The following is a 26,434-nucleotide window of genomic DNA, read 5'->3' on the forward strand; positions in this document are numbered from 1 at the left end:
GGAGCACCTAGTGAAAGAGAACCATCTGAAAGGAATGTTTTCCCATCATTCCTAAAAAACAGCTGAGTGCTAAGCTGCTGATAGCTGATTGTGGATTTAAGGAGGATAAACATCTAAGGTCATCATTCTCCTGTTCATCTCCCCCCCCCCCCCCCCTCCTTGCCCTTTTCCACTTTCTAGGATGGAATCAGTGTACTGTACCTGTCAGAATCTAGAGTAAATTCTATTTGTAAGTGTGAGGAAATGTTTTAAAAGTTGGCATAGCGTATATCCGATGTAGGACATCGATCTGAAATTCACCTACTGGGATGTGAGAAACCACCTAAAACCACATCCAGGTTGCAGATTCAAACATGAGCTGATGCTGCTCCTAATCCTGGAAGCAGGTACTGTAATATTCGTGGTTATATGAGCAGGTCAGAGTACTAAAAGAACACAGTATTTAAACAATATTTAAATGAACAAGTAAGTTGCATTAATACTTGGTGAATGCAAAAGTATCTACCCACCACCACTTGCCACAACAGGAGTATACACAATCTCTTTTACATGTGATCAAGTACACCTAGGAACTACAAAAAGAAGCATTAACACTCAACTTAATGAACACAGAAGCAACTGTTGTCTGGGAAACATAGATAAATTGGCCGAAGTAGATCATGTGATGGAAGCAGGAAACCAACAAGTTTGTTTCCCCAGTACTTCAGTTTTATCAAGAACCAACTGTTAGTGTTCCAGGATGTACAGAGAAGACATAGTAATTCAAAAGAGAAGTAATTTAACAGAAAAGAAGAAGGATTGAAACTAGACAAGTTCTGGGCTAAACAAAATAAACAGCACCAACTCTTCCTCATCACAGGCTTAATAACACATCTTGGCATGGCCCCAATAGCTGTTGTCATCACAACATGAGTGTTTCTTGGATGGATGTAAACAGTTTGGCTTGCTGATTGTTTGAGTTTGGAACTGTCACCTTAGACTTTTTAGCCTTTGATGATATCTCCAGCATTGGGAAAGGAAGCTTTTGATGTAGAAATATGCCTTGAACCATGACATAAGGCCCATAGAAAAGGATTCATCAGTGACATGAATACCAGCTATGAATGTGTGCACTGTATCCTCCTACATACACAGATTAAAAAACAAGTATTAAGTGGAGATTCTAGAAATATACCTCAGCCCCCTATGTATCACTCCCATAGGGACCAAAAAGCCAAAATTAGACTAACTACAGCACACAGAGAGGCACACAATCCGTCATTCTTCTACACTCCAAGTATGATTGGAATGGTAGAAACTGTAACATAAGGTAAAAAATCTATGCACCTTCACAGTTGTTTGCAAGATATATCATCATCATCATCAATTATCTGCTATATTATCAGGTCCTTTGCCTCTCCATTTTCTGTGATCCATTGCTTCCTTCTTAAGGCTGCTGTATGTTGTACCGTCCATCATGTCATCCAGTATCTGGAATCTCTTCCTTCCTCGCTTCCTTTTCCCTTCTACATAACCTTCTAAAACTGTTTTTATACATATATATAGATATCAGATATATACAGGATGTTAAAAAAGTGTCAAATATTGAGAGCTGATAATAACCACCAAAACAAGAAAAAAGTCCAATAAAATGGGCTGTAAAATGCATTAATTAAGAGCTATGGGCACACATTCGTCTTTCCTACTGTGAAGCGCATCTGTTCTATTGAACAAGAGCTCATAGCTCATAAGGAATGAATTTCAGAGCCCATGTTTACTGGGCATTTATTTCTAATTTCCGTCCATACTTCCTTCTCCAAAGTATGGACTGCAAAGAACTTGCATTAGAAGAGTACTGAAGATGAACAATTGCTCAAAGCTCTTAAGGCATACATTTTAGAGTCCACCTTCATTGGATTTTTTTCTTGTTTTAATAGTTACTACCACCTCTCAAAATAGTCAACTCATTTTTAACACCCTTTGTGTAGATTTAGATGGTATGTCAGGAGTGATTTGATGGTATCTACAAGAATTCAGTCAGAAAGTTGATAAAATGGGGAAACAAAATGTGTTTGAAATGATTGATTTGCAACAGTTACAGTTATGTGAGATGTAGCTAATAGAGCGAAGTATCCAACCTTAAAAACCAGTTGAACATATCCTTGCCTCAAAACATTTTGATCTGTCTACATGGCACTTACTCTTTTTCTACAACTACTTTGGAGCATACATGTCATATTTTTCTTTCCTTCTCATTTTTGTCCAAAACCTGCCAGCTCTTAAACTAGTCGTCTTGCTTCATCCTTCATTAATCTGCCTATCTTACTTCTATAATTAAGTAGCTAATTTCTTTTGTTTTCCATTTGTGGTCTGTTATCGTTTACTGTGAATAGAATAGAGCAGAGTATTTATTGTCACACAAGGTGTCATATGAAACATTGGTGACTCGAGAGTGAATACAGATGTATGCCTACATAGATATATGTCACTAATCTTGTAGAGACGTGAGGTGATGGCTTAGTTTGCTGTGCTCAGCATGTGGACTACAGATGGCAGTTATTACTTTCAATAATTCGCTGCTCTGAGTTCACACACATTGCTTCCAACTATTCTGTGTAATAACTTCCAATAGGAGAGAGGACATGAACATTTATTTCTCTCAGCAGTAGTGAAAGAACTAGGTAGTAGTAAATAACAATAGAATAATTAAGTGCTAGATCACAGAATTCACAGAGCATCCGCACTGCGGAAAGGAATAAGTGCAAGGCAGCTCTCCAAATGGCAGGTGCATGAACTCCTTTACATTCTGTGGCAATCAGCTGATTGTGCATGCTAAGCATGTGATCTCAAGTGGTAGCTACACAGGCCCCTGAGGAGAAGTGGAGCTTTGTCAGCTTCCACTGGGCTCAGCGTCATCTAGGAATCTTGAAGGAAAATGTACATGATGACCAGACCGTATCTGGCATAGAGGCTGTGGCACTGGAGAGATGGGAGGCAGCCGACTATGTTTAGATGACAGTGGAGGTGGGTGACATGGCTACAGAGTAGTGAGTGTGTTTTCTAACACAAATGCAGCCTTTAGAGGGTCACTGGAAACATTGTGCTGTTTGCCAATGATTAAAATGTCCAATGTCTTGTTATGATGGAGCCAGGTCATGGTGGGGGCCACTACAAGGAGGCATATGTGCTGGTCTGACACCATTTCTATGGAGCAAGACATGAGTACTGTTGGACAGTTCCTGTGTAGAAATGTTGGTGTGATCCATAACAAAATAAGGGCCAGGGTCGTATTTGTGAGATGTGCGCCCTCAACTGTGCTATGAAATCTGGCACATGTGAATCACTTCCTGTTGAGGTGTGTATATTGACAAAGTCCCCTGGCAGCTACTGTGTCTTGCCATATACCATTCTTGTCACAGCTGCATCAAGATCTGGCTTACACACTGCATACAGGCCAAGTAGGACAAATAGGAAGGTTGCGGTCCACTTAACACGTGAGCACCATCTTAAGAGATCTGTGCCATCACTCCCCATACCAGATGCTGGCCAGGTGGTAACTTGTCGTAAAATGGTGGGCTCCACTGCAAAACTTGCTGAGATGCACAAATAGCTCCTACTCAAACTGGTGCCATCCGTCAGTAGTAATGTGTAGTGGGCAACAATAATGTGCAACCCACTGAGACATGAATGCTGTTGCCAGTGCCTTTGTGGAGTTGTTGTCCACTGGGATTGCTTCTGGCCAACATGTAAATCTGTCTGTGATTGTCAGCAAATAGTGTTGCCCATCTGACTACAGCAGGGTTCCCACAATGTCAATATGAACATGGGCATATCTCTCAGTTGTCTCCAGAAAGTTTCCATTGAGTGTGTGGACATGGCACAAAACTTTACTATGTTGGCAGCCTAGGCATGCGCAAGCCCATTCCTGGCAACACTTCTGTAGTCTGTGTCATACATAATGGTCATGGACAAGTTTAAGCATTTCCCCTGACTCCTAGTTTGCAGAGGTTGTGAAGGCTATGAAAAAGGGGTTGCAGAACTCTGCTAGCACATACAGGCAAGTCTTTCCACTGGTGGTGTCACAGTATAATTGCACATCCGTTCCTGGCACATTTAGAAATTTGAGTTGAAGGCCTGCCTCAGTATCTTTTAGTAGGTCATGGAGCTCCTGATTGGATTGTTGTACAAGGCGTCAGCTACACTATTAGTCAGTCTTAAGACATGCTGGATATCTGTTAATAATTGTGCTGCAGAGTCAAGTTTGTTGAATTGTCTGGGCAAGCACTTGTCATTGCTTTGGTGGAAGGTATGCCTGAGGGCTTTATGGTCTGTATATATTGTAAATACCCTCACTTCCAGCTGTACATGGAAATATCTCATCACTGCATAAATGGCCAACAAGCCTCTGGCCAACGTTAGTTTGGATGAGAAAAAAGCAAGGGGTTGCCTTGTCTTGTTTACATATTGTTGGAGCTGAGTCACAGTGGGTGTCTCGCTAGCATCCACTACTAGTGTCAAGGTTGCATCTGCCACTGGATGAATGAGGAACACAACATCAGCAATGCTTACCGTATTTACTCGAATCTAAGCCGCACTTTTTTTCCGGTTTTCGTAATCCAAAAAACCGCCTGCGGCTTAGAATCGAGTGCAAAGCTAGCGAAAGTTATGAAAAATGTTCGTACGTGCCGCCACAACTAACTTCTGCCGGCGAATACATGTAGCGCTACGCAAGCATACTTTGTAGGCACAAAGATAAATACTGGCGCCAAAACCTCTGCGTCAGTAAATAATTTTTTTAAAAAAAAGTGGAAGACGAGATTTTTTTTCTCCGCCGCGAGTTTCGACCACTGCATTTTCATACATTATCCAACGAAGTAAATACAAATTCCGTATTGTTCATCTTCGAATGTAGCACAATTTCAGTGTACTACGAAAATCTGACTGGCAAGACTGTTTGGGATGTTTGTCAATATGGCCAACTCTACGTTCTGAATTTTTTCCTATCTGTGAGAAGAGATGGTTGCTAATAGGAACCTGATGAAATTTGAATCACATACAGTATTCTCTTCACCATAAGAATAATATGAATATAAACATTTTGCCATGTATTCTTTCGTGTTTGCTGCTATCTCATTTAAATCCTGTCTGCCTAATAAACTACGAAACTATAGAGTGAGACAACAGCAAACGTGGAAGAATATACATATTATGTCATGTTTATATTCGTATTATTCTTATGTCTAATAGTGATACAGTCAGAAATGAAGCACGGCAAGTGACTAGACTTTTAAATCTAAGATGACTGTAATTTCTGTGCAGAATTTGATGTAATAAAGAACTGGCCGCAAAAATTTTCAAACGGAGAAAAATTTTCACAAACTCTCGTTCAGAACATGTTCTGTCATACGCAGTCTATTATTTGATTCTTGTTGATCATTATTAAAGAAAGCAGCAGTGTAAGTAACAACAAATAGCAGTCTCTTGCCATTGTTTCGCTAATGAGACAATTCCTCTCTCTCTCTCTCTCTCTCTCTCTTTTTTTTTTTTTTTTTTTTTTAATTGTATGCGGCGGTAGCGCGCACAAAAGCAAGCCATGCCGCGAGCCGCGACTGGCCGTAAACACGCACTATCAGAATGCGACAAACAATGCATGACACAGTGCAGTAATGCATTTTCAGCTTAAGAGTGACGCAAACACCTATACAAAGAAAACGGCATTTATCAGATCAAAGCAAAATAAGCAATCGATTCAAAACAGACGAAGCACGTGAAAAAGGAAGGGTATCCGTATAAATACGGACGGAGCGCCTGACGCATAGCAATGGCTACGTGGTAAAGCTTAACTGCTAAGCTTACAACTCGAACCAAACTACTGTAGCTGTATCGTCATTCATTCGGCCTAAATTGTCTATCATATTACAATGGACCAACTTTGTTTCGATTTGGAGATGCGGCCTAAAACTTTTCTCTCCCCTTGAATTTCGAGTCTCAAATTTCAGGTGCGGCTTAGATTCGGGAAATTTTTTTTTCCTTTATTTCGAGTCTCATTTTTCAGGTGCGGCTTAGATTCGAGTGCGGCTTAGATTCGAGTAAATACGGTATATTGCATCAATGCATCAATCATCACCAGTATCCTATGTACGAGTGTTTTGCCTTTTGTTTTTGGACCAGCCAGTGTGGCTGTGAGTGGCTCATGCAATTTGGCTGCCTGTGGCAGGTGGCAGCAGTGAAAGTTGAGCACATTGAGAAATCTGTGTAGTTCCTTCGCTGTTATCAGATGCAGAATATTTAATATGGCCTTGACCTTCTCTGGTAAGGGGTGTGATCCCATTGACAAAATTTGATGGCCCAAGAATATCATTTGAGGTTGGCTAGACACACATTTATAAACATTCAGGATGATACCATGTGTGGCCAGGCACCAAAAGACTTGCTTGAGATGATGCTCGTGTTCCTCTAGCGTTTCTGAGAAGACAAGGATATTGTTCAGGTATGCAAAACAATGCAGTAAACCTCGTAGCGTTGAGTCTATAAATTGCTGCCACATTTGTGCTGCACTCCTCAGGCCAAAGGTAATAACCAAAGGACATAAATAAATTATCAAATAGGCCGAAAGGCATTATAATGGCCATTTTAGGGATGTCTTGTTCGGCAACAGGAATCTGGGTGTACACCTTGGCACAATCAAGTACACTGAGCACTTGTTTTCTGCTTAAGACATGGTTGTAGTCTTTCAGATGTGGAACAGGGTAATGGTCAGGGATGTTCCTTGCATTTAAGGCACAGTAATAACTGCATGGTCACCGCACACCAATCTCTTTGGGTATGAAGTGGATGGGTGATGACAATGTGCTGCTGGATGGGCAAATGATGCCTTTGTCTAACATAGTATCATATTTCACTTTCACAATGGTGTATTTGTCTGGAGCCATGTGTCTGGGCCTGCATGACATCAGGAGGGCCTGCTGTCATGTTTATTTTAATGGACAGTATCATGGCGTAACCTGTTGTGGGGTCCCGGAAGGCCTTGTGAGCAACAGAAACTTGTTGAGTAGTTTGGTGTACTCTCCTTCTGCAACCTGGATGACATTGGCATCACAGCTAGTCACATGGTGTTGGAACCCAGCCATAGACAGCTTGGTGACAGTGTCCAGCAAGTGGGCATTGGTGACATCTGAGAGCAGGCAGTAGTGTGGTTGGAAGTCTGCCCCAATTATCAACTCTGCCACATCTGCGTCAAAGAAATTCCATGTTAAAGTATGTCACAGTCCCAGATCTAGCTCCACATGTTGCATGCTGTACATCTGGATGGTGGAATTGTTAGCTGCTGACAGTCTGAAGTTTGGGGCTGGGCAGCACTTACGCAGTTTGTCTTTCAGCAAAATACTTAAGTACAATCTCGTGTCAACGAAAAATTTGCAATCCAACTTGTGATCAGTAATAAACAGGTTGGCAGAGGAACAATCAGATGCATCAACTTCTTTCTGGTATTTAAGGTAGACATACTCACATATCAGATTACACTTTATGTGCTTGGTCGCCGAACTGCTGAGGGTATCAGAATATGTTAGCTGTTGGTGACTCGTCAAAACAAAGAGTGTTGGATGCATAATAATTCCATGATCTCCATCAGTATCTACCTTTAATATGGCAGTTGGTGAGAAGTTCACTGTATTATTTGTTTAGATTGTAAACTTTGTTCAACAGCCCATCATTCAGTTGCTGTTCCAGCACCATGACTTTCTTTGTCAATTTGTCGCAATCAGATTTGATGTCCATTGAAGTACTGCTGCACATTATCATTTGGTCAGGCAGGAGGTGGGTATGACGGCATCCTGTATCCAGTCAGCCAGATCAGCCATATTGTCCAGAGGCATTTCAGTTTGTGATGCAGTTATGGCCTTTACTTGTGCTGGCAACCTAGTGGTCCATAACATGTGTAGTAGTGTGTCCAGGATGGTGCGCACATAAATTTTGCTTCCTAGGTGGTGGAGATATTCTGAAGGCTTTCTGTCACCTATATCCTCATGAATGAGCATTTTCTGTACCTTTTCTTCCTGTGAGGCAAACTCTCAACACGACTAGAGCTTTCAGTTTCAGGTACGCGTCTATCTCTGGTGGTGCTGTTATAATATCCTGTACATCCACCATGTACCTGTGATCAAGCTGACTAATGACTAGTGCAAATTTGGTAGAATCATTTGTTATTCCAGAACACAGAAAACTTGCGTGCACCAGCGTAAACCAGAGTGTGAGATTGTTCAGCCAAAACGGTGGAAGCTATACTGCCAGCCAGTCTTGAAGTAACAGCTGCATTGTTATCTGGCACATTTCTGATGTGTAGCACAATATCTTCTATTGTAATCCATACTCCTCACCACCATCATGTCAAGGTCACCAGTGTTGCTAATCTCATTGGGATACGAGGCTGCAGATTATTTTGATGTGCTCAGCATGTGGACTACGAATGGCAGTTACTGCATTCAACAATTCACTGCTATGACTTAATATATGTTGCTTCCAACTATTCTGTGTAATAAACTAAATTAGGAGAGAAGATATGAACATTTATTTCCTTCAACAGTAGTGGTAGAACAAGTTACAGTCAGTAACAACAGAATAATTAATTTCTAGTTCACAGAATTTATGGAATGTGCATGCCACAGCAAGGAATAAGCATGAGGCAGCACTCCAAGCAGCATGTGTGTGAGCGGTCAGCTGATGGCACATACCAAGGATGCAATCTCACATACCGTAGTCACCACACATATATATAAAAGGAATATGCACAGCTACTAAAAGAGAACATACACACAAACACAGTGAGAGAGGTGGAGGGAGGTATTTATGATTTTCAGTGTTTGGTTCTTCAAATTTTGGCTTGTAGTCTTTGTATTTGGACCAGCTCTAAGTGTGATAGCCATATAATACGGGGTGTTTTCAAACAAGCTAAGTCTGTGACAAGGTAGCTTGTAGTCTGATCTATGCCTCCTTTCATAAGCTTGTGTAAAAGAATCTTGTTTAAAAAGTTGTGGGTTTTGTAACTTAAAGAGGAGTACTTCATATATAAACAGACAAGGAGTTGTCAATAAGGCAATGAATTTCAATAACGGTTTACATGATTGGCTGCTACTAGTTCCAATCACAGGCTTATTTAAAACCATCAGTGTATCTTTAAGCACAGTCTACATCATTTACTACTCTGCTCAAATGCTACAGCACTGAATACTAAAGAAAAATACAAAGCATGAGCTAAAGGTAAAATGGGAGAATGACAAAGATGAATAAATGCCACAAGAAACACATGAGTGGGAATCATTAGGGCAACAAAGCAAGACAAAAGTAGAAGGCATCTGGAAAATGTAAAGAGTGTTTAGTAGCTAAAATGGATAAGTGAAGATGACAACAGAATTTAAGGTAACAGAAGTAGAAATAAAGAGCAAGCAGACCAGCAAAGAGATTTATAGGTGCACATGACAAACAGAAAGAAAAAAGAACAGAAGAGGAAACACTTCCATTTTAATTCAACATATGAACAATCTGATAAAGCTGCATAATATAAGCTACTCACTGTCTTACCTTTGCCTATATGATTATCAATCAAGCCAGTATCCTGTGAGTCCCTAAAAAATTCACCAACACACCTTCTGCTGAGAAATAGGTTTCATTTTTCACAGAGTACTTTCGCCTTCAGCAAACCACTATTTTGATTGTTGCTTATGAGCTATAATAACAATGCCAGCACTCATTCGTTTTCTGCTTCATCTTTTCTTTATGTAATTTTGAAATGTCTCTTCTTGAGTGCTTTTGGTATGGAATCAACAAATCTAGCACCCATTGAATCTTAATTTGTCTGTATCCAAACCTTTACTGGCAATACTGTGGATCATTTAGGACAACTGCCAGCAAGCAGTTACATGTCAGGTCTGTTTGAAAACTTGAAGTAAAACATTACAAGAAATGTGGGAACCAACACTTGTGCCTAATAACAATATAGCCTGCAGGTTGTTTAGAAATTCACCCCACTTCTTAATCCAACCTCCCCCCCCCCCATCCCCTCCCCACAAACCCAGGACCGTGCCACAGTGGGATAGCTTGTGTACCTGAGTAACACATATAGCTATATTGTAGGTGCATTCACATCAGAGGTGCATCTGTAGAGAGGGAAGCTTAACATAGAGTTCTTGAACATGGGTAGCAGCATTTCAGTAGTTGCAGGGGTAACACTCTGGATGACTGACTGATCTGCCTCATAAGATTAGCCAAAATGGCCTTGCTAATAATAATATAATAATAATAAAGATTTTATTGTCTTTAGGCCATTACAGCAATTGACAATGTCAAATGAAGTTACAATTTATAATACAGTGTGATAAGGTATTGACTACTGAAATATTTTAGCTTATATTACTATAAATGTACAGTGGGTCATCTGTTGGATTACTGCATTTTACAGTTGAAGAATTCATTGATATCATAGAATGGGTGGGCAATAAACCATTCACGCAGTTATTCTTTGAATGTATGTTCAGGAAGATCCTGTATGGCATGTGGCAGCTTGTTAAACAGTTTGTGCCCTGTAACTTCATAGCTATTTATTGATTTTGATAGTCTGTGGTAAGGCGTGTATATGTGTTTGAATTTTTTGTGTTGTAACAATGTACATTTTCTCTACGTTTCACATCTTGTAGGTTCTTCTTCGTAAAGATTAAGACATTGTATGTATAGAGGTTTATTACAGTCATAATTTTTTGTTTGGTAAATAAGGGTTTGCAGTGAGCTTTATGTGAAGAATTTGTAATTATCCTAATGGCTTTCTTCTGCAATAATAGGATGTCATGTATATGGCTACAGTTACCCCACAAGAGAATGCCATAGGATATTATACTTTGGAAAAATGCAAAATAAGATGATCTGATGTATGTTTCAGGTACACAATTTCTGAGTTGTCTTAATAAATAAATTACTCTAGATAGCTTACTACTAATATAGTTTAGATGTTGGCCCCAGGATAACTTTTCATCTAAATAAACTCCCAGGAATTTAACAGAACTAGGGTCATCAGATAGTGGCTTGTCTCTTAGAGTGAAGATTATCTGCTGAGTTTTATTTTCATTTCGCAGGAAACCATTTGCTCTGAACCAATATGCTGCATGAGTGAGTGTATTTTCAGCACAGGTTTTAAGATCATTAAGAGTGTTACTGCTATGAAGAAAAGTCGTATCATCTGCATACAATACAGTGGTGGGTCTAATAAACGAGGGGAGGTCATTGATCATTATCAGAAACAGGAAGGGCCCCAGTACAGATCCCTGAGGCACACCTACTTTAACATTTTCTATGTTTGACATTTCCTTACCAACACAAACTACCTGTTTACAGTTGTTGAGGTAAGCTTTTAATAGTCTGAGACTGTTTCCTTTGATGCCGTAGAGTTCTAGTTTCTCTAGTAGTGGCGTGTGCTTAACACAGTAGAAGGCCTTGCTTAGGTCACAGAATGAGACCTGAGCAAAGCCTTTGTTCTCAAAAACTTTGAGGATGTAACTGACTACCATGTTGATTGCATCAATGGTTGACAGATTCTTCCTAAACCCGTATTTTGTAGCATTAATTATTCCTAGATTCTCAAAGTGAGATGATAATTGTTGGTACATGATGCATTCTATTACCTTGGAGAATGTGGGTACTATTGAAATAGGCCTGTAACTAGATGTATACTGGGACAACCCCAGACAGTTTTAACTCATCAGGGAAATATCCCTCAAGTAAGCACTTGTTTATGCAATGGGTTAAAGGGTACAGAATGCAATCACACACTTTTTTTTAGCAGGTTGCATGATATGCCATATATATCTAAGCTATCAGATGATTTCAGTTGTTTTATGACTCCTTGTACATATCTAGGCATTACTTCGGAGAAGGTTAGCATGCTTGTATTTAGTGACTGTCTACCCCAATTTTGGGAGAGTAACTCTGATGGACTAATGTCTGGTTTGATAATTGCGTCTCCTATTTCTTTCACTGAATTAATAAAAAACTCATTGACTGTTTGTGGTGGGATATTAATTTTGTCTTTTTTAGTATCTGTGGCAGCACTGTTAATTACTTTCCAAGCGGTTTTGCTTTTATTGGTGGAATTATGTATGCTGTTGGCATTGTAGGTGCTGTGCTGGTACTGCAAATGGTTGAAAGCAATGGGAAACTACAGCCATTATATTTCTCACAGACATGCAACTCTGCTGCATGGCTTAATGATGATGGCATCCTCCTGCGCAAAATATTCCAGAGCTAAAATAATGCCCCATTCAGATCTGTGCACTGGCCCTATTCTGTATGATGATGTCATCAGAAAAAATCATGTATTTTACAGGTTGGAGCATGGAATCCTGGACCCCTTAATCACATACGTATTTTAGATAAGTTGTAAACAGACATGTCTGGTACCGAGCACTGCGGGTTTCAAATCCACACCAGACGGCATGGACCTTGATTACAACTAGAGGTCTCTGCAGCTATCGCACCATAAGCCGTGGCTGCTTGCGTGCTACTAGCTCGTGTATAATGTGAGGGCACCACGGTGGAGCACGTGGTCCCAGCAGCCAATAGCAATGTACTCTATCAGGTATTTAGGCACCTGCCTCTCGTTCAGCAGGCAGTCTGATATTCACATTAGTCTATCGACATCTCGCCTACAGATAGCATGTTTACTTGGTTTCCATGTACAAGTGGATATTATTGATTCATGAGGTTTCGCTTGTGGCCCCATTGCTATTTGCGTGTTGTTGTTTGTTAGGTCTTGCTCGGTCATCCGTCATTGTCCATGTCCATCCTTCTCTATTTGTTTTGTTTGTTTGTGGGCCACTCCGGTTTGGTCCCACTGCACTTTCATTTCTGTCAACCCCACGACTGGAATGGTCACGGTTACATGGTCAGGTTTAAGCTAGACTAGTGAGAATTAGTGAAGTGTATTGGCAAGAAGGCCAGGATTTAAGACAAGATGCTTACAGGATTGTCAACACAACATTAAATGTATCTGTTTCAAGTATAAGTCTAATAATTAGTAAAAGAACAGGAATCTGGGTAGATTATTAGGAACAGCATAGAGAATTAATCACAACTGCCAAAATGAACATAAAGCCAAGATCTGCCACAGTAGTACATGTATATATGCCCACTTGCTACACAAATGATGAAGAGACTGGAAAATATATGACAAGGAAAAGAAATATGCTGTAGATAAATGGAGATGAAAATGGAATTTTGATGGGGGAGGGAATCTGATCATAGGAAAATTAATAGAAGGTAAAATAGGAAAACATCAACAGGGAGAAAGAATGAAAGAGGAAGCCACAGTGTAGAACATTGCACACAGTACAATTTAATCATTGCTAGTATTTGGTTCAAGAACTGTGAAAGTAAATTATGTATGTGGAAGAGACCTGTAGACACTAGAACATTTCAGGTAGACTAAATAATGGTAAGACAGAGATTTCAAAACCAGATTTTAAACTGCCAAACATTTCTAGTGGGAGATATGAAGTCCGTCATAACCCATTGGTTATACAATACAAATTAAAACTGAAAAAGCTGCAAAAAGGTAAGAAATTATTAGAATAAAAAGAAGAAAGATAAAAAAAGCAGCAAGTGAAGTAGGCAAAAGGAAATATAAATATATTAAAAAATATGAGACTGACAGAAAGTGCAAAAAGGCAAACCAGGAATGACTAGAGTATAAAATGCAAAGCTAGAGAAGTGTATATGACTAAGGAGAAAGATAGATGCCAGCTGTTATAAAATTAAAGATATCTGTGGAGAAAAGAGAAGAAGCACCAGTATGAATATTAAAAACTCAAATGGTATCCATTTTTAAACAAAGAAGGGAAGGATGATCATGTAAGGAATACATAGAAGGGCTGTATGAGAGAAGTAAACTTGAATACAGCATTATGGAAACAAAAGAGGAAGGAGATAGAAGATGTGCTATTATGAAAAGAATTTTACAGAGCACTAAAAGACATAGATCAAAAAAAGACCCCAGGAGTAGATGACATTCCCTCACATGTATTCATGTGCTGATATAAGATTGCAGACTAACAGTTCTCATATATAATCTTCAATTGTTCTGGCATTGATATTATTGCCCACACTTTTTGCTCCATGACTTCTAAGGCACCACCAAGCCGCAACACCAAAGCATAAACAGCCCTCCACAGCAGGTGGAAGTGCTCACTCACCTTCATGTCTTGATTTTCTGAGCTGATGTATTTTACACCCCATCTGCACATGTGGCAAACCACAGCAACCATTCCACACTTAACAACTACCTAAATAATTTTTCCAGTTTTCACTAACATCTTTTATTGACCTGAGTGTTTAGAAGTGGTAAATGCTATTCCACACATTCCCTCAGTTTATTCACCCCCACATATTTCTTCACTTTAGATTGTCCGGTCACTCATCATCAAGTGTAAGGTATCAGTGCAGGGTGAGTAAATACCAAATACTCAGATATTAAGTCACTCATTACTTTGAACACCTGGAGCAATAAACTCTTCAAATTAAACAGTTAAACTGAATCTGTTTATTGCACAGAAACTTATTCCTTTTTACAAATGAACGTGAGCTTATACATTTTTTTAAAAATATATCTGCACTCACACTACCTTATAAACATCCAACAATAAGATTACTTATATGGCACTCCAGCCTCAACAACCACCAATCATAAACTAACTTAATCCAAAATGATTTATTCACATGTATGCCTTTTTACTTATTTCTTATTTCCTTGGCTGTCAACTTACTTTTATGCTTCATACAAATACTTTATTTCATTTAGCACTCCAGCCACAATACCACCTTCCATGCTCACCCCCAATTGACTCCATCTAAACGAAAGACCACAAAAAAACAAAGCTACCTTATACTATTCAGTGTAATTGGTGTAGCTGGCATTGGTTGGGGAAGTTTGAACAATTCTGCATATTCCAGTAATGACTTTTCTATTATCTCCCCATCACTTCCTTGAAATTTGATAGTTTTCCCCAGTCTGCAGCTAAATTGACAGGTTGTGCTGCCTTAGAGCATTTCATATTGAAATTCCTATCCAACTTTTCTTCCTCCCCCACTTCCAGTTTGATTATCTGTGCTTCTCATGGTAGATTGACTTTCACTGACCCAAAATCAATCTCACTAACTGGCACTGCCTGGCTTCCACCAACCTCTTTTATACGTGATAAACAGGGTACAAAACACTGCACTTTATCTAGATGCTCATTTTCTATACAGGGCTAAACTATACACAAAGTATTAAATGGCAAATGTGTGTTTACATCTATCCAGACTAACTTCATTGTACCTTTCGGTATTTTATCCCATGAGTTGTACATAAGGGATCATGCAGGCAGTTTAGTTTGCTTCCCCTGAGATAGGGATGAGGCACGTAAGATTTTGGTTTTTCTGGAAGCAAAACCCAAACAAAATTATATATAATTAAGCTCAGTTTTGTGCCATTCCAGATGACTTTGGCGTGATTTCTATTCAGAAAACCCAGTCCAAATATGACATCCTAGCAATTTCTAACTCAAGGAAGTACTTTCACACAAGCCCAAAAATCTTTTCCTCCCACTCAGAACTGGGTGAATGAATACTACCACCACATACCGTATTTACTCGAATCTAAGCCGCACTTTCTTTCGGTTTTTGTAATCCAAAAAACCGGCTGCGGCTTAGAATCGAGTGCAAAGCAAGCGGAAGTTTTGAAAAATGTTGGTAGGTGCTGCCACAACCAACTTCTGCCATCGAATATATGTAGCGCTACACAGGTAAGCTTTGTAGGCACAAAGATAAATACTGGTGTCAAAACCTCTGCACCAGTAAAAAAAAAGAAGGTGCATGACGAGCATTTTTTCTCCGCCCCGAGTTTCGACCAATGCATTTTCATACATTATCCAACAAAGTACATACAAATTCCGTATTGTTCATCTTCAAATGTAGCAGAATTTCAATGTACTAAGAAAATCTGACTGGCAAGACTGTTTGGGATGTTTGTCAACATGGCCAACTCTACGCTCTCAATTTTTTCCTACCTGTGACAAGAAATGATAGCTAATAGGAACTTTTATTAATTGTGTATAACATGCAGTATTCTCTTCATCATAAGAATACGAATATAAATATTTTGCCACGTATTTTTCATGTTTGCTGCTATCTCATTTAAATCCTGTCTGCCTAATAATCTACGAAACTAGAGTGAGACAACAGCAAACGCGGAAGAATATACGTATCGTGTCATGTTTATATTCGTATTATTCTTATGCCTAATAGTGATACAGTCAGAAATGAAGCACGGCAACTGACTAGATTTTTAAACCTAAGATGACTAATTTCTGTGCAGAATTTGATGTACTAAAGAAGCGGCCGCAAAGATTTTCAAACGGAGAAAAATTTTCACCTAACTCTCGTTCAGAACATGTTCTATCATACGCAGTCTATTATTTGGCTCTTTTTGATCATTATCAAAGAAAGCAGCAGTGTAAGTAACAACAAATAGCAGTCTCTTGCCATTGTTTCGCTAATAAGACGATTCCTCTTTTTTCTTTTGTAAGCGGCGGTAGCGCACACAAAAGCAAGCCATGCCGTGAGCCGCGACAGGCCGTAAACACGCACTATCAGAATGCGACAAACAATGCATGACACAGTACAGTAATGCATTTTCAGCTTAAGAGTGACGTAAACACCTATAACAAAGAAAACGGCAATTATCAGATCGAAGCAAACTAAGCAATCGATTCAAACCAGACGAAGCACGTGAAAAAGGAAGGGTAGCCAAATAAATACGGACGGAGCACTTGATGCATAGCAATGACTACCTGGTAAAGCTTAACTGCTATGCTTACGACTTGAACTAAACTACTGTAGCTGTATCGTCATTCATTCGACCTAAATTGTGTCTCGTATTACAATGGACCAACTTTGTTTCGATTTGGAGGTGCGGCCTAAAACTTTTCTCTCCCCTTGAATTTTGAGTCTAAAATTACAGGTGCGGCTTAGATTCAGGAATTTTTTTTTCCTTCATTTCGAGTCTCATTTTTCAGGTGCAGCTTAGATTCGAGTGCGACTTAGATTTGAGTAAATACGGTAAGCCATTTAATCCACAATGAGGTGGGTTCAAATTACTTATTTTTAATACACCCTCATTTGCTGTAGTTATCTGTGACACATACCCAGTAAAAATTTACACATCCTTACTCCTGCACAGCCAGTCAAACTGTAGTCTGCCATTGATTCAGCACACAGGTACCCTGTGTTCACATTTACTGAGAATGCTCCACAATGGCCACACTGTTATCTTCGATGTTTAACATCACTGTGCAAGCTCTAACCTGCAACCACCTTCCCTGTTCCTGTGAAAACATGAGCTGAGATTCCCAAAGTGTCCAGTTTGCTTACACTTCCCACATTGAGATTTCCTATGGTTTTGCTGAGTGTGACCACGCTAACCACATTGATAGCAGACAATCTCTGCATTAAAAACTACCTTCTTTTCCCGAGTTCTGGTCATTGCATCTGTCTCTGCTAAAGTTATGGACCATGGAAATTCAACTTGCACTTTATGAGACATCTTGGCCGATAAACCCCCCAAGAATGTGTCTAGTGTTCTCTGTCGCACCTCATGAAAAATGGCCTCATTGATGTTGTCATTGTGTATTAGCTCATACACATTAATATTTACTTCCTAATCCTGTTAAAAAAAAACTTTCCATGGATTCCCCTTGTTTTAGATTTATACTATTAAGCAGCTCATGATAAAACTTAGATGGTTCCCCGCCTCTTCCTATACCATTGCCGGCCGGTGTGGCTGAGCGGTTCTAGGCGCTTCAGTCTGGAACTGCACGACCACTACGGTCACAGGTTCGAATCCTGCTTTGAGCACGGATGTGTGTGATGTCCTTAGGTTAGTTAGGTTTAAGTAGTTCTAAGTTCTAGGGGACTGATGACCTCAGATGTTAAGTCCCATAGTGCTCAGAGCCATTTTGAATCTGTGCCATTCCAACATCCTTCCAGGATGTCATGGAAAGATTGAGCATTCAGAAGTTTCTCCCTGTTGTGAGCTGGCAAAACACTTTCATTTGGCTACAGCTGTGTCTTCTTTGATTGCTCTGAGAGAAGGCTCATCAAACTAGAAATGAAATATTAGTTCCTTTTATTACATAAATGAATAAAAGATTTACTTAACTTTGACACACTTCTTTGTCACAGGAGTGCTGGATAATTTACAACTGTCATGGGATAGCAAAGAATCACATGATGCACTAATTAACAGACTGTTCTCTTGTGGTACAATGTTCAACACTGACAACACTAAGAATTTTTCAGGAAATTATCTACATGTTGGTCCTAGACAACAATGTTGACTACCACAGCTGACATCTCAAAGTGGGGAGAGCTCTTGCTAGCCTGACACTATGTTGTATGTGTGAGGGCACTGTTATGCTGAGAGGGGTGGTGTGGTCTTCAGGAGTGCCTTCCATACATCATTGCAGGTTACAGGGAGCCTTCTCTTATGTCTGTGAAACTGATTTGTGTTTCCAACATTGATGTGGAATGTGATCTCTGTTTGATACCACACTCATGCCACGTCACATTTGCCCTATCATCCCCCATCAACTTTAATCAAGCCATAGTTAATAATTACTCTTCACTCCCCAATTTTACAACTGCAACTAAATTGTCTGTAAGAGAACCATCCTTCCCTGATTTGCCTGAAAAAGTAGTTGCTACTGAGCCGGTGCTGGTGTCTAACATAGGCAGAGATAAGTTGGGATAATCTACATCTACATCTGCATGTCTACTCTGCAATTTACACTCAAGTGTCTGGCAAGGGTTCATCAAACCACTTACACAATGTTTCTCTACCATTCCACTCTTGAACAGTGTGGGGGTAAAATGAACACGTAACTCAATCCATGTAAGCTCTGATTTCTCTTGTTTTATTACAATGATCATTTATTCCTATGTGTATGGGCGTCAACAAAATATTTTTGCACTTAACATTGGAGATTGAAATTTCATGAAAAGATCTCACCAAAATGAAAAATGCCTTCATTTGAATGATTGCCACCCAAAATCATGTATCATATCTGTTAGACTCTCTCCCCTGCTTTGCAATGAGACAGAATGAACTGACCATCTCTGAACTTTTTCTATGTCCTCTTTCAATCCTATCTGATAAGGATCTCATAAGCAAAGCAATATTCTAGCAGAGAATAGACAAGGGTAGTATAGGCATTCTCTTTAGTAGATCTGTTATATCTTCTTCTAAGTGTTTTTCCAATGAAACACAGTCCTTGGTTCATCTTTCCTATAATGTTACCTATCTGAACATTCCAATTTAAGTTGTTTGTAATTATAAATCCTAGGTATTTAGTTGAACTGACAGCCTGGAGATTAATGTAATTTATCATGTAACCAAAATTTAACAGGATGACTTTATTAGACAGTAAATGAAAGCATCATCTGCAAGCAATCTAAGATGGCTTCTCAGATTGTCACCTAAATCCCTTTCATAGATTATGAACAGCAGAGGGCCTATAATGTTTCCTTGGGGAATACCAAGTATCACTTCTGTTTTATTTGATGACTTTCCATCAGTTATTGTGAACTCTGACCTCTCTGACAGAAAATCATGAATCCAGTTGCACAGCTAACATGATGCTCTATGGGCATGCAGTTCGATTATCAGCTTCTTATGAGGAATAGTATCAAAAGCCTTTTGAAAATCTAGAAATATGGAACCCATTTGAGATCCCCTGTCATCAGCACTCATCACTTCATGAGAATATGGAACTAATTGTGTTTCACAAGAATGATAATTCCTGAATCTCTGCTGACTGAGTGTCAATCGCTCATTATCCTTGAGGTAACTCATAATGTTTGAACACAGTTTATGATCCAAAATCCTACTGCAAATCAACATCAGTGATATTGGTCTGTATTTCATGGGATTATTTCTACTTCTTTCTTGAGTATTGGTGTGACCTGTGCAATTTTCCATTCTTTAGGTATGGATCTTTCCTTGAGTGAGTGATTGTATATGACTGCTAGCTAAGGAGCTATTACATCAACATACTCTGAAATGAATCTAATAGGTACAAATCTGTACTAGAAGATGTGCCTTTACTGACCAATTTAAACTGCTTCACTACACCAAGGGTATCTACTTGTAATTACTCATGTTGCCAGAAGTTCTTGATTCAAATTCTGGAATATTTACTTTGCCTTCTTTGGTGAAGGAATTTCAGAAAACTGTATTTAGCAACTCTGGCACTGTCACTGGTAACATTACCATTGCTACCATACAGTGATGGTATTGACTGTGTCTTGTTACTGGTATACTTCATATATGACCAGAATCTCTTTGGATTTTCTCCCAGATTTCGAGACAGAGCTGCATTCTGGAAACTGTTAAAAGCATCTTGCATTGAAGTTCACACTAAATTTTGAGCTTCTGTAAAATTTGGCCAACCTTGGAGATTTTGCATTCTTTTAAATTTTTAATGCTTTTTTTTCATTATTTCTGCAACATTGTTCTGACCTGTTTGGAATACCAAGTGGGAAGTGGGGGGGTGGGGGGGGGGGGTGGAGGCTCCATTGTAAGCCACATCTGGTCTACACTTTTTATAGTTAGTTTAGAGATAATGGAGGCTGTTCCCTAGGCAGCTGTCTAGTGAATTTTTATTTGTTATTTTAAATAGATATATTTTGTGTTTATTTTTTGTGGGTTTCAATGTTACAGTGTACAGTCTCGCTACAGCAATGTTGTAGTCACTAATCCCAGTATCCATCATAATGCTCCCTATTTGGTCATTGTTATTTGTTGCTGAGAGGTCACGTATCTTTTTGCAACCATTTACACTTTGAGTGGGCTCCTGAACTAATTACTGAAAATAATTTTTGGAGGAAATATTTATTAGGATTTCAGATGATGTTTTATGCAACCACTGACTTTAAATATGTATTTTCACCAACATATAAAGGTTAGATTTAAGTTGCTACAAAGTATAATTGTGTGAGTGAAGTACCTATTTGAAACAAGACTCAAGACTCCTTTGAACTCTTCAGCAGCTGTATCACCATAGTCAGGTTGTCAGTAAAAGCAACTATTTATTACCTATTGTCAGTTGTCAAATGTAACCTCTATGCATACAAAATCACAGGAACTATCTACTTCATTTTCGCTACAAGATAGATTACTTCTAACAGCAGCAAACACACCACAACCAACAGTATTTAATCTATCCTTTCTGAGCACCATTAGGTCTTTTGTAAAATTTTTGGCTGAACTTATCTCCAGCTTCAGCCAGCTCTCAGTACCTAAAATGATTTGTACTTTAGTGGTTTCTATTTGTGCCTGGAGCTCCAGCCCTTTCCCAGTGCAGCTGTGACAATTTACTACTATAATATGTGTGGTTCCTAGGTCAAACCTTGCCTTGTATTTGCCCTACACCCTCTGAGACTGAAACCCTTTTTGTTGTTTCCTTAGACCACTGCACACAGCCCCCAATACCCATGTACCTGTCTCCTGTGTGTAGTGGACCCCAAACCTATTAAGTGGGACCCAATACCCCACCACACTACCATGCAAGTGGAGTAATCTGCAGCCTACATAGTCACAGAATCATCTGAGCCTCTGATTCAGACCCTCCACTCAGCTCTGTACCAAATGTCTGCAATCAGCCCTGTTACTAATGTTACAAATGGTGAGCTCTGCTTTCATCTCACAAGCCAGACTGGCAGTCTTTACTAATTTAGCTAGATGGATGAAACCAGAGAGACTCTCTTCTGATCCAAAGTGGTACACATCATTAGTACTGACATGAGCCACCATCTGCAATTGTCTGCACCCTGTGCTCTCCATGGCATCTGGAAGAACCCATTCCACACCTTGGATGATTGCCCCAGTATGCACACTAAATGCACATTGGATTTCTTCCCCTTCTTGGCAGCCACGTCCCTAAGGGCCCCATTTATATGCCTACCATTGGAGCTCCTAAGTATCAATAACCCCAACCTCTGTGGCTGCCTGGATCATGCAGGCTGAAAGGCTTCCACAACAAAAGGAAAAGCAACAGCATCTGGCTCAGGATCTTCATTAACCACAGACAGCACCTTAAACCTACTTGTCAGATGCACTAGGGAGACTTTTTAATGGGTCCCCCAGAAAGTCTTTCACTGCCTCCCATATCTTGGGATGACTCCCAGTTGACAACAGGTGAAGGGTGAACCTCATGTGGGCAGTAACTCAAGCATCATCATTAGTGGGCCAATTGGAGGACCACGTTGTATGTGCTGAATGCCCTCAGATCTGCATGTGCATCGGCAACAGCCTCAAACTGCACCTCCTGGAGCTGTGAGTGATGGCCTCCATGTGAACATGGCAGTCACAGTCCCTCTCCATACTGAAGACGATCGAACTGTACGCTACACAGTTAGTAAAAATGCTAGACTGCTGAGTAAGCACACATACATGCAAGAAAGTTAAGAATTAAACTGCTAATTTATTGTCAAGTCTGTCCTATGGTCAGTATTTACATTTGCAAAAGCATCCATGATTACAGTAATATCATTGGTCATTGATTGGGCAGGTGTGCTGCTGCTCCTACAGTGGCAGCATGATGTGCATGGTATGGTATGCTTTCAGCAACAGGCCCTTGCCTTTGTCTTGCATTGTTACATACTAGAACACTGTTAACATGAATCTTTATGATTCCTAGCAGAACTCTTGTCTGAAAGAAGTATGAATGAGCTGTAGAAATAGACTATAGGCAAAATAAATAACAGGCAATTGACTTTGTTCCACAAAAAAATTATTATTAAGGTCTACACTACAGTAATTTCACTATCGTGAAAGGTAGTGTTATTCAAAACCATCAGTTAGATGGTAAAAGCAATATTAATAGAAAACCTCCATTTCTTTTAAGGCCACACTAAAACATTACAATACTGCAAATTTCACTGGTCTCGAACAATCAAAAACGAAAAATGGAAAAATGAAGAATAACTTCATGGAAAATTATTCTTTTTCTGCCATATAAAATGAAGGTCTTTCCTGTATTTATTACAATATTGTTTTAAATATAAATTTCTGTTATCAGTATTCCATGGAAATCATCAACTGGGTGGTAACAAGAATATGTATTTGAACTAATTCTCTGAAGACCACATTAAAACATAACAGGTCTGTAAAATCAGTGTGTTTAAGCTGTCAAATACTGAATAAAAGATAAATTATGGGAAACTATTGTATTTCTGTTTTTCAAAACAGAAATGTTCATTATAAGTATTCTATGGAAATCTGTTTCAATAAAGTCTTATAAGAGGGCTCTTCTGCATGATTCTGACCTTATTGGTCACACAGGATGTAATAAAAATCACAGGAGCTAAGATAGGAAATTCAGTATTTCATCTGTATTACCTAATATAGGTAATAGATCCAATGGCACTACAAAGAGGACAGCTTCTTGTCAGATATAAATCAATTTTCAAAAACAATTGTAATTCATGATAATATAACAACAAAATTATAGTTATATGTAATGACTTTGAAGATAATTATTTAATTGTGTTTGATAATTTCTTGTTTTATTTTTCTGTGTTGTTTTTATGTTCATAGGTATACAGGAGAAACTGAAGACCATCTACAAATTGAGGAGAAAGATGCTGGGAAACAAAACACAGATTCAGCTGAAGGAACCAGAATTAAACAATCAAATATTATAGCTACTGGGAGACAAATACTAAACATCGACAAATTTAAAAGGCCAACAAAATTGTCAACAAAAATTGTTGCATATGAAATTGCGTTATATTGTAAGACACACAGTTATTTGATCAAGTACTTACTAAGATTACGGATTTGACACAAGTATTCTTGAAAATATTATCATTTTCTTTCTCTTTCAGTGATCCTGTGCATCCTGACATCCCAGCTTGTGATACAAGCAGGCTCATCTATTGAAGCAGTAGACCCATTGGCCATATCAGGTCTCATTATTGTTTTACTGTGTATTGTCTGTATATTGATTTCCATTGGACGGCAACCAGTGTCAGAAAAGGAATTAACTTTTAAGGTACACAAAAATTGATGATATGGTAAACACTATTAAAGCAACTCAGTTTTAAAGAACTTGAGAAGTGGTGGTATTTGAGAACTGTTGTACTGCATGAAGGGATCAAATTTTTTATAATGTGCAGAATTTTGGTGTCTACCAGATGTATCAACATTTCAGGTCAAATTTTGAATACTAAAGGAAAGTAGTATTGTAGAACACAAATTAGTAATTGCAGTCCTCTCCAGTAATACTATATAAAAGGCAAGATTATAATGTGTTAAATCTCAAGACATATGGAGTACATGTTATGAAAGTCATTTCATGCAGTAATAATCAAGCATATTGATAATATCATCCATTCCTTACAGACTGTGAAAAAATGCAGGTAGCAGGAAAACTAAAGTTTTGAATGATTCATTGATTTTATTTTGTTTGTGAAATTTCAATTTGTCATTCAGTACTCATTCCAAAAGGATTACAATATTCCTAGTATAGGTAATTATATATTATCCAGAAGCTGCACACTGGACAAAAATTCAATATTCCAATATCCTATAATTGCTTATGGCATAAACTTGGTGCATGCATATGTAGAACTGCTCAACTATAATTGTAATTGTAGTTTGAATAATAAATAATTTTTTTTGTTTCAGGTACCATTTATACCAATTCTGCCTGCAATATGTATTTTTGTCAACACTTATTTAATGATGATGTTGGATGTATTCACATGGATCCGATTTGGTGTATGGCTCATTATAGGTAAATATACTAATTGTTTTAAGAAGGTAGTGTTCCACAGCTCATAAATATTTTAAAAAAAAAACATCATTATTCAGTACCAAGAGCTACTGACAAAAATTTCTTTATTGTATAACCAGTTTCAGTCCACAGACTATTATCAGGGCTCCTGTTTACCTTTGGCATGCAGGATATCTGATGATAATCTGTGGACTGAAACAATATAGTAAAGAAATCTTCACTAGTGGCTCTTGCCAGGCAGTAATAAAATGTTTAATATACAATTTCTGTGTTTTTTTAGTGTAATATAGTGCACTAAAGGAACCATTCATTGTTCATGTCAACTTCATTGCTGGCAATATAAAAAATTCCAGTGCATGTTAGTATTTCCTTATACTCAACATAATAATCATCCACCAGGAGTGGGCACAAATCAAAATAAATGATAGGACAGTGGTTGTGTAGGGGATAGGAATAATAAAAAGACTATTTTCAGCAGAAGAGCAAATTTAAGTACGATATGAACAGAGAAAGATAAATATCACAGTCATCAAAAACATTCTGGAGGGGTGAGGGGAATATAAGAGCAGTATAAAATAGCTGGGGGAGACACAAATGGAGAAAAAGGTAATGGAGAGTATTGGAGAGAAATATGAAAGTTCAACATCTTGTTGATGATGTGGCCTTTATAGGTGGGACACAAGTTTGGATAGGACAAGAATGGGGAATAAAAATTTCCATGTTGTTTTATGAGGAACCATCCCAGTTTGCCTTAATCAGCTTGGGAAAATAGCTGGGAACTTCCATCATGGGGAGGATGAAGGAGAAATCAGAGATTGATGGAGAAGGTGGGAAATGTAGGAGTCAGTGAGAGGGATGACAATACAGGATATGAGAGGGATAGGAAGAGGAGATGTGGAAGAGGGAGGAGTGGGAGCAGGAGGAGGATTCTGGAAACAGAAAGGAAGTCAGGCAAGGAGAGGAAACACAATACAGTGATGGGGTGAGAGGGAGAGGAGAGTGAAAGAAAAAGGGGCAAGAGTGTAAAACTGAGAGGTTGTGAGGAGAAATAATGAGAATTATGAATGGATGCTATGAGTATGGGAGTTATGTCCAGAGATTGGAAGAATGGTGCATAAAGCAAATAGATGGGAGTGTGGTAGGGAGAGTGTGATGGTTGTTGTATTGATGACAGGTCAGTGGAGATGGTGAAGTGACGTAATGATTATGATGGAATGGGGAGTTAGGCCAGTGGAGTAGTTGAGAGGAAATTGATAAAGGTCAGAAGGAAAGAGAGCAATATAATAGGAGGTGACAGCAGAAGAGGAACAGAGTTTAAGAAGGAAAGCGAAAGAGAGATAGTCCCCTATTGTAGAAAGGTAACTAGAGTACAAAAATTAAAAGTACATGCAGATGCTTGTTATAATATAGTCCTCCAGCACTCTGAATCCCACTGAATTTTTAATCTTTCACTTAATTATATTCACGCTAGATTTGTCAAATATCTATTGTGCATTGGTCACTACTTGCAGTGGAAGACATTCCTTTGTCATCTGTAACCTTCTTATCACCAACTCCCATGATCCGTCAATAACACTTTG

At 38.9% G+C, this 26,434-nt stretch overlaps 1 protein-coding gene across 1 annotated transcript in view; it reads left to right on the forward strand.

Annotated features, from left to right (window-relative positions):
* The window catches only part of LOC126174860 (cationic amino acid transporter 3-like), a 129,837-nt gene that overhangs the window by 94,702 nt on the left and 8,701 nt on the right, over positions 1 to 26,434 (forward strand). Inside the window, exons 11-13 of the mRNA XM_049921259.1 lie at positions 23,654 to 23,850; positions 23,944 to 24,110; positions 24,746 to 24,854. Coding sequence (XP_049777216.1) covers positions 23,654 to 23,850; positions 23,944 to 24,110; positions 24,746 to 24,854 — 473 coding nt within the window. The remainder of the gene's footprint in view (positions 1 to 23,653; positions 23,851 to 23,943; positions 24,111 to 24,745; positions 24,855 to 26,434) is intronic.

The sequence above is a fragment of the Schistocerca cancellata genome, chromosome 3 (assembly GCF_023864275.1).
Source record: "Schistocerca cancellata isolate TAMUIC-IGC-003103 chromosome 3, iqSchCanc2.1, whole genome shotgun sequence".
Taxonomy (NCBI): Eukaryota; Metazoa; Arthropoda; class Insecta; order Orthoptera; family Acrididae; genus Schistocerca; species Schistocerca cancellata.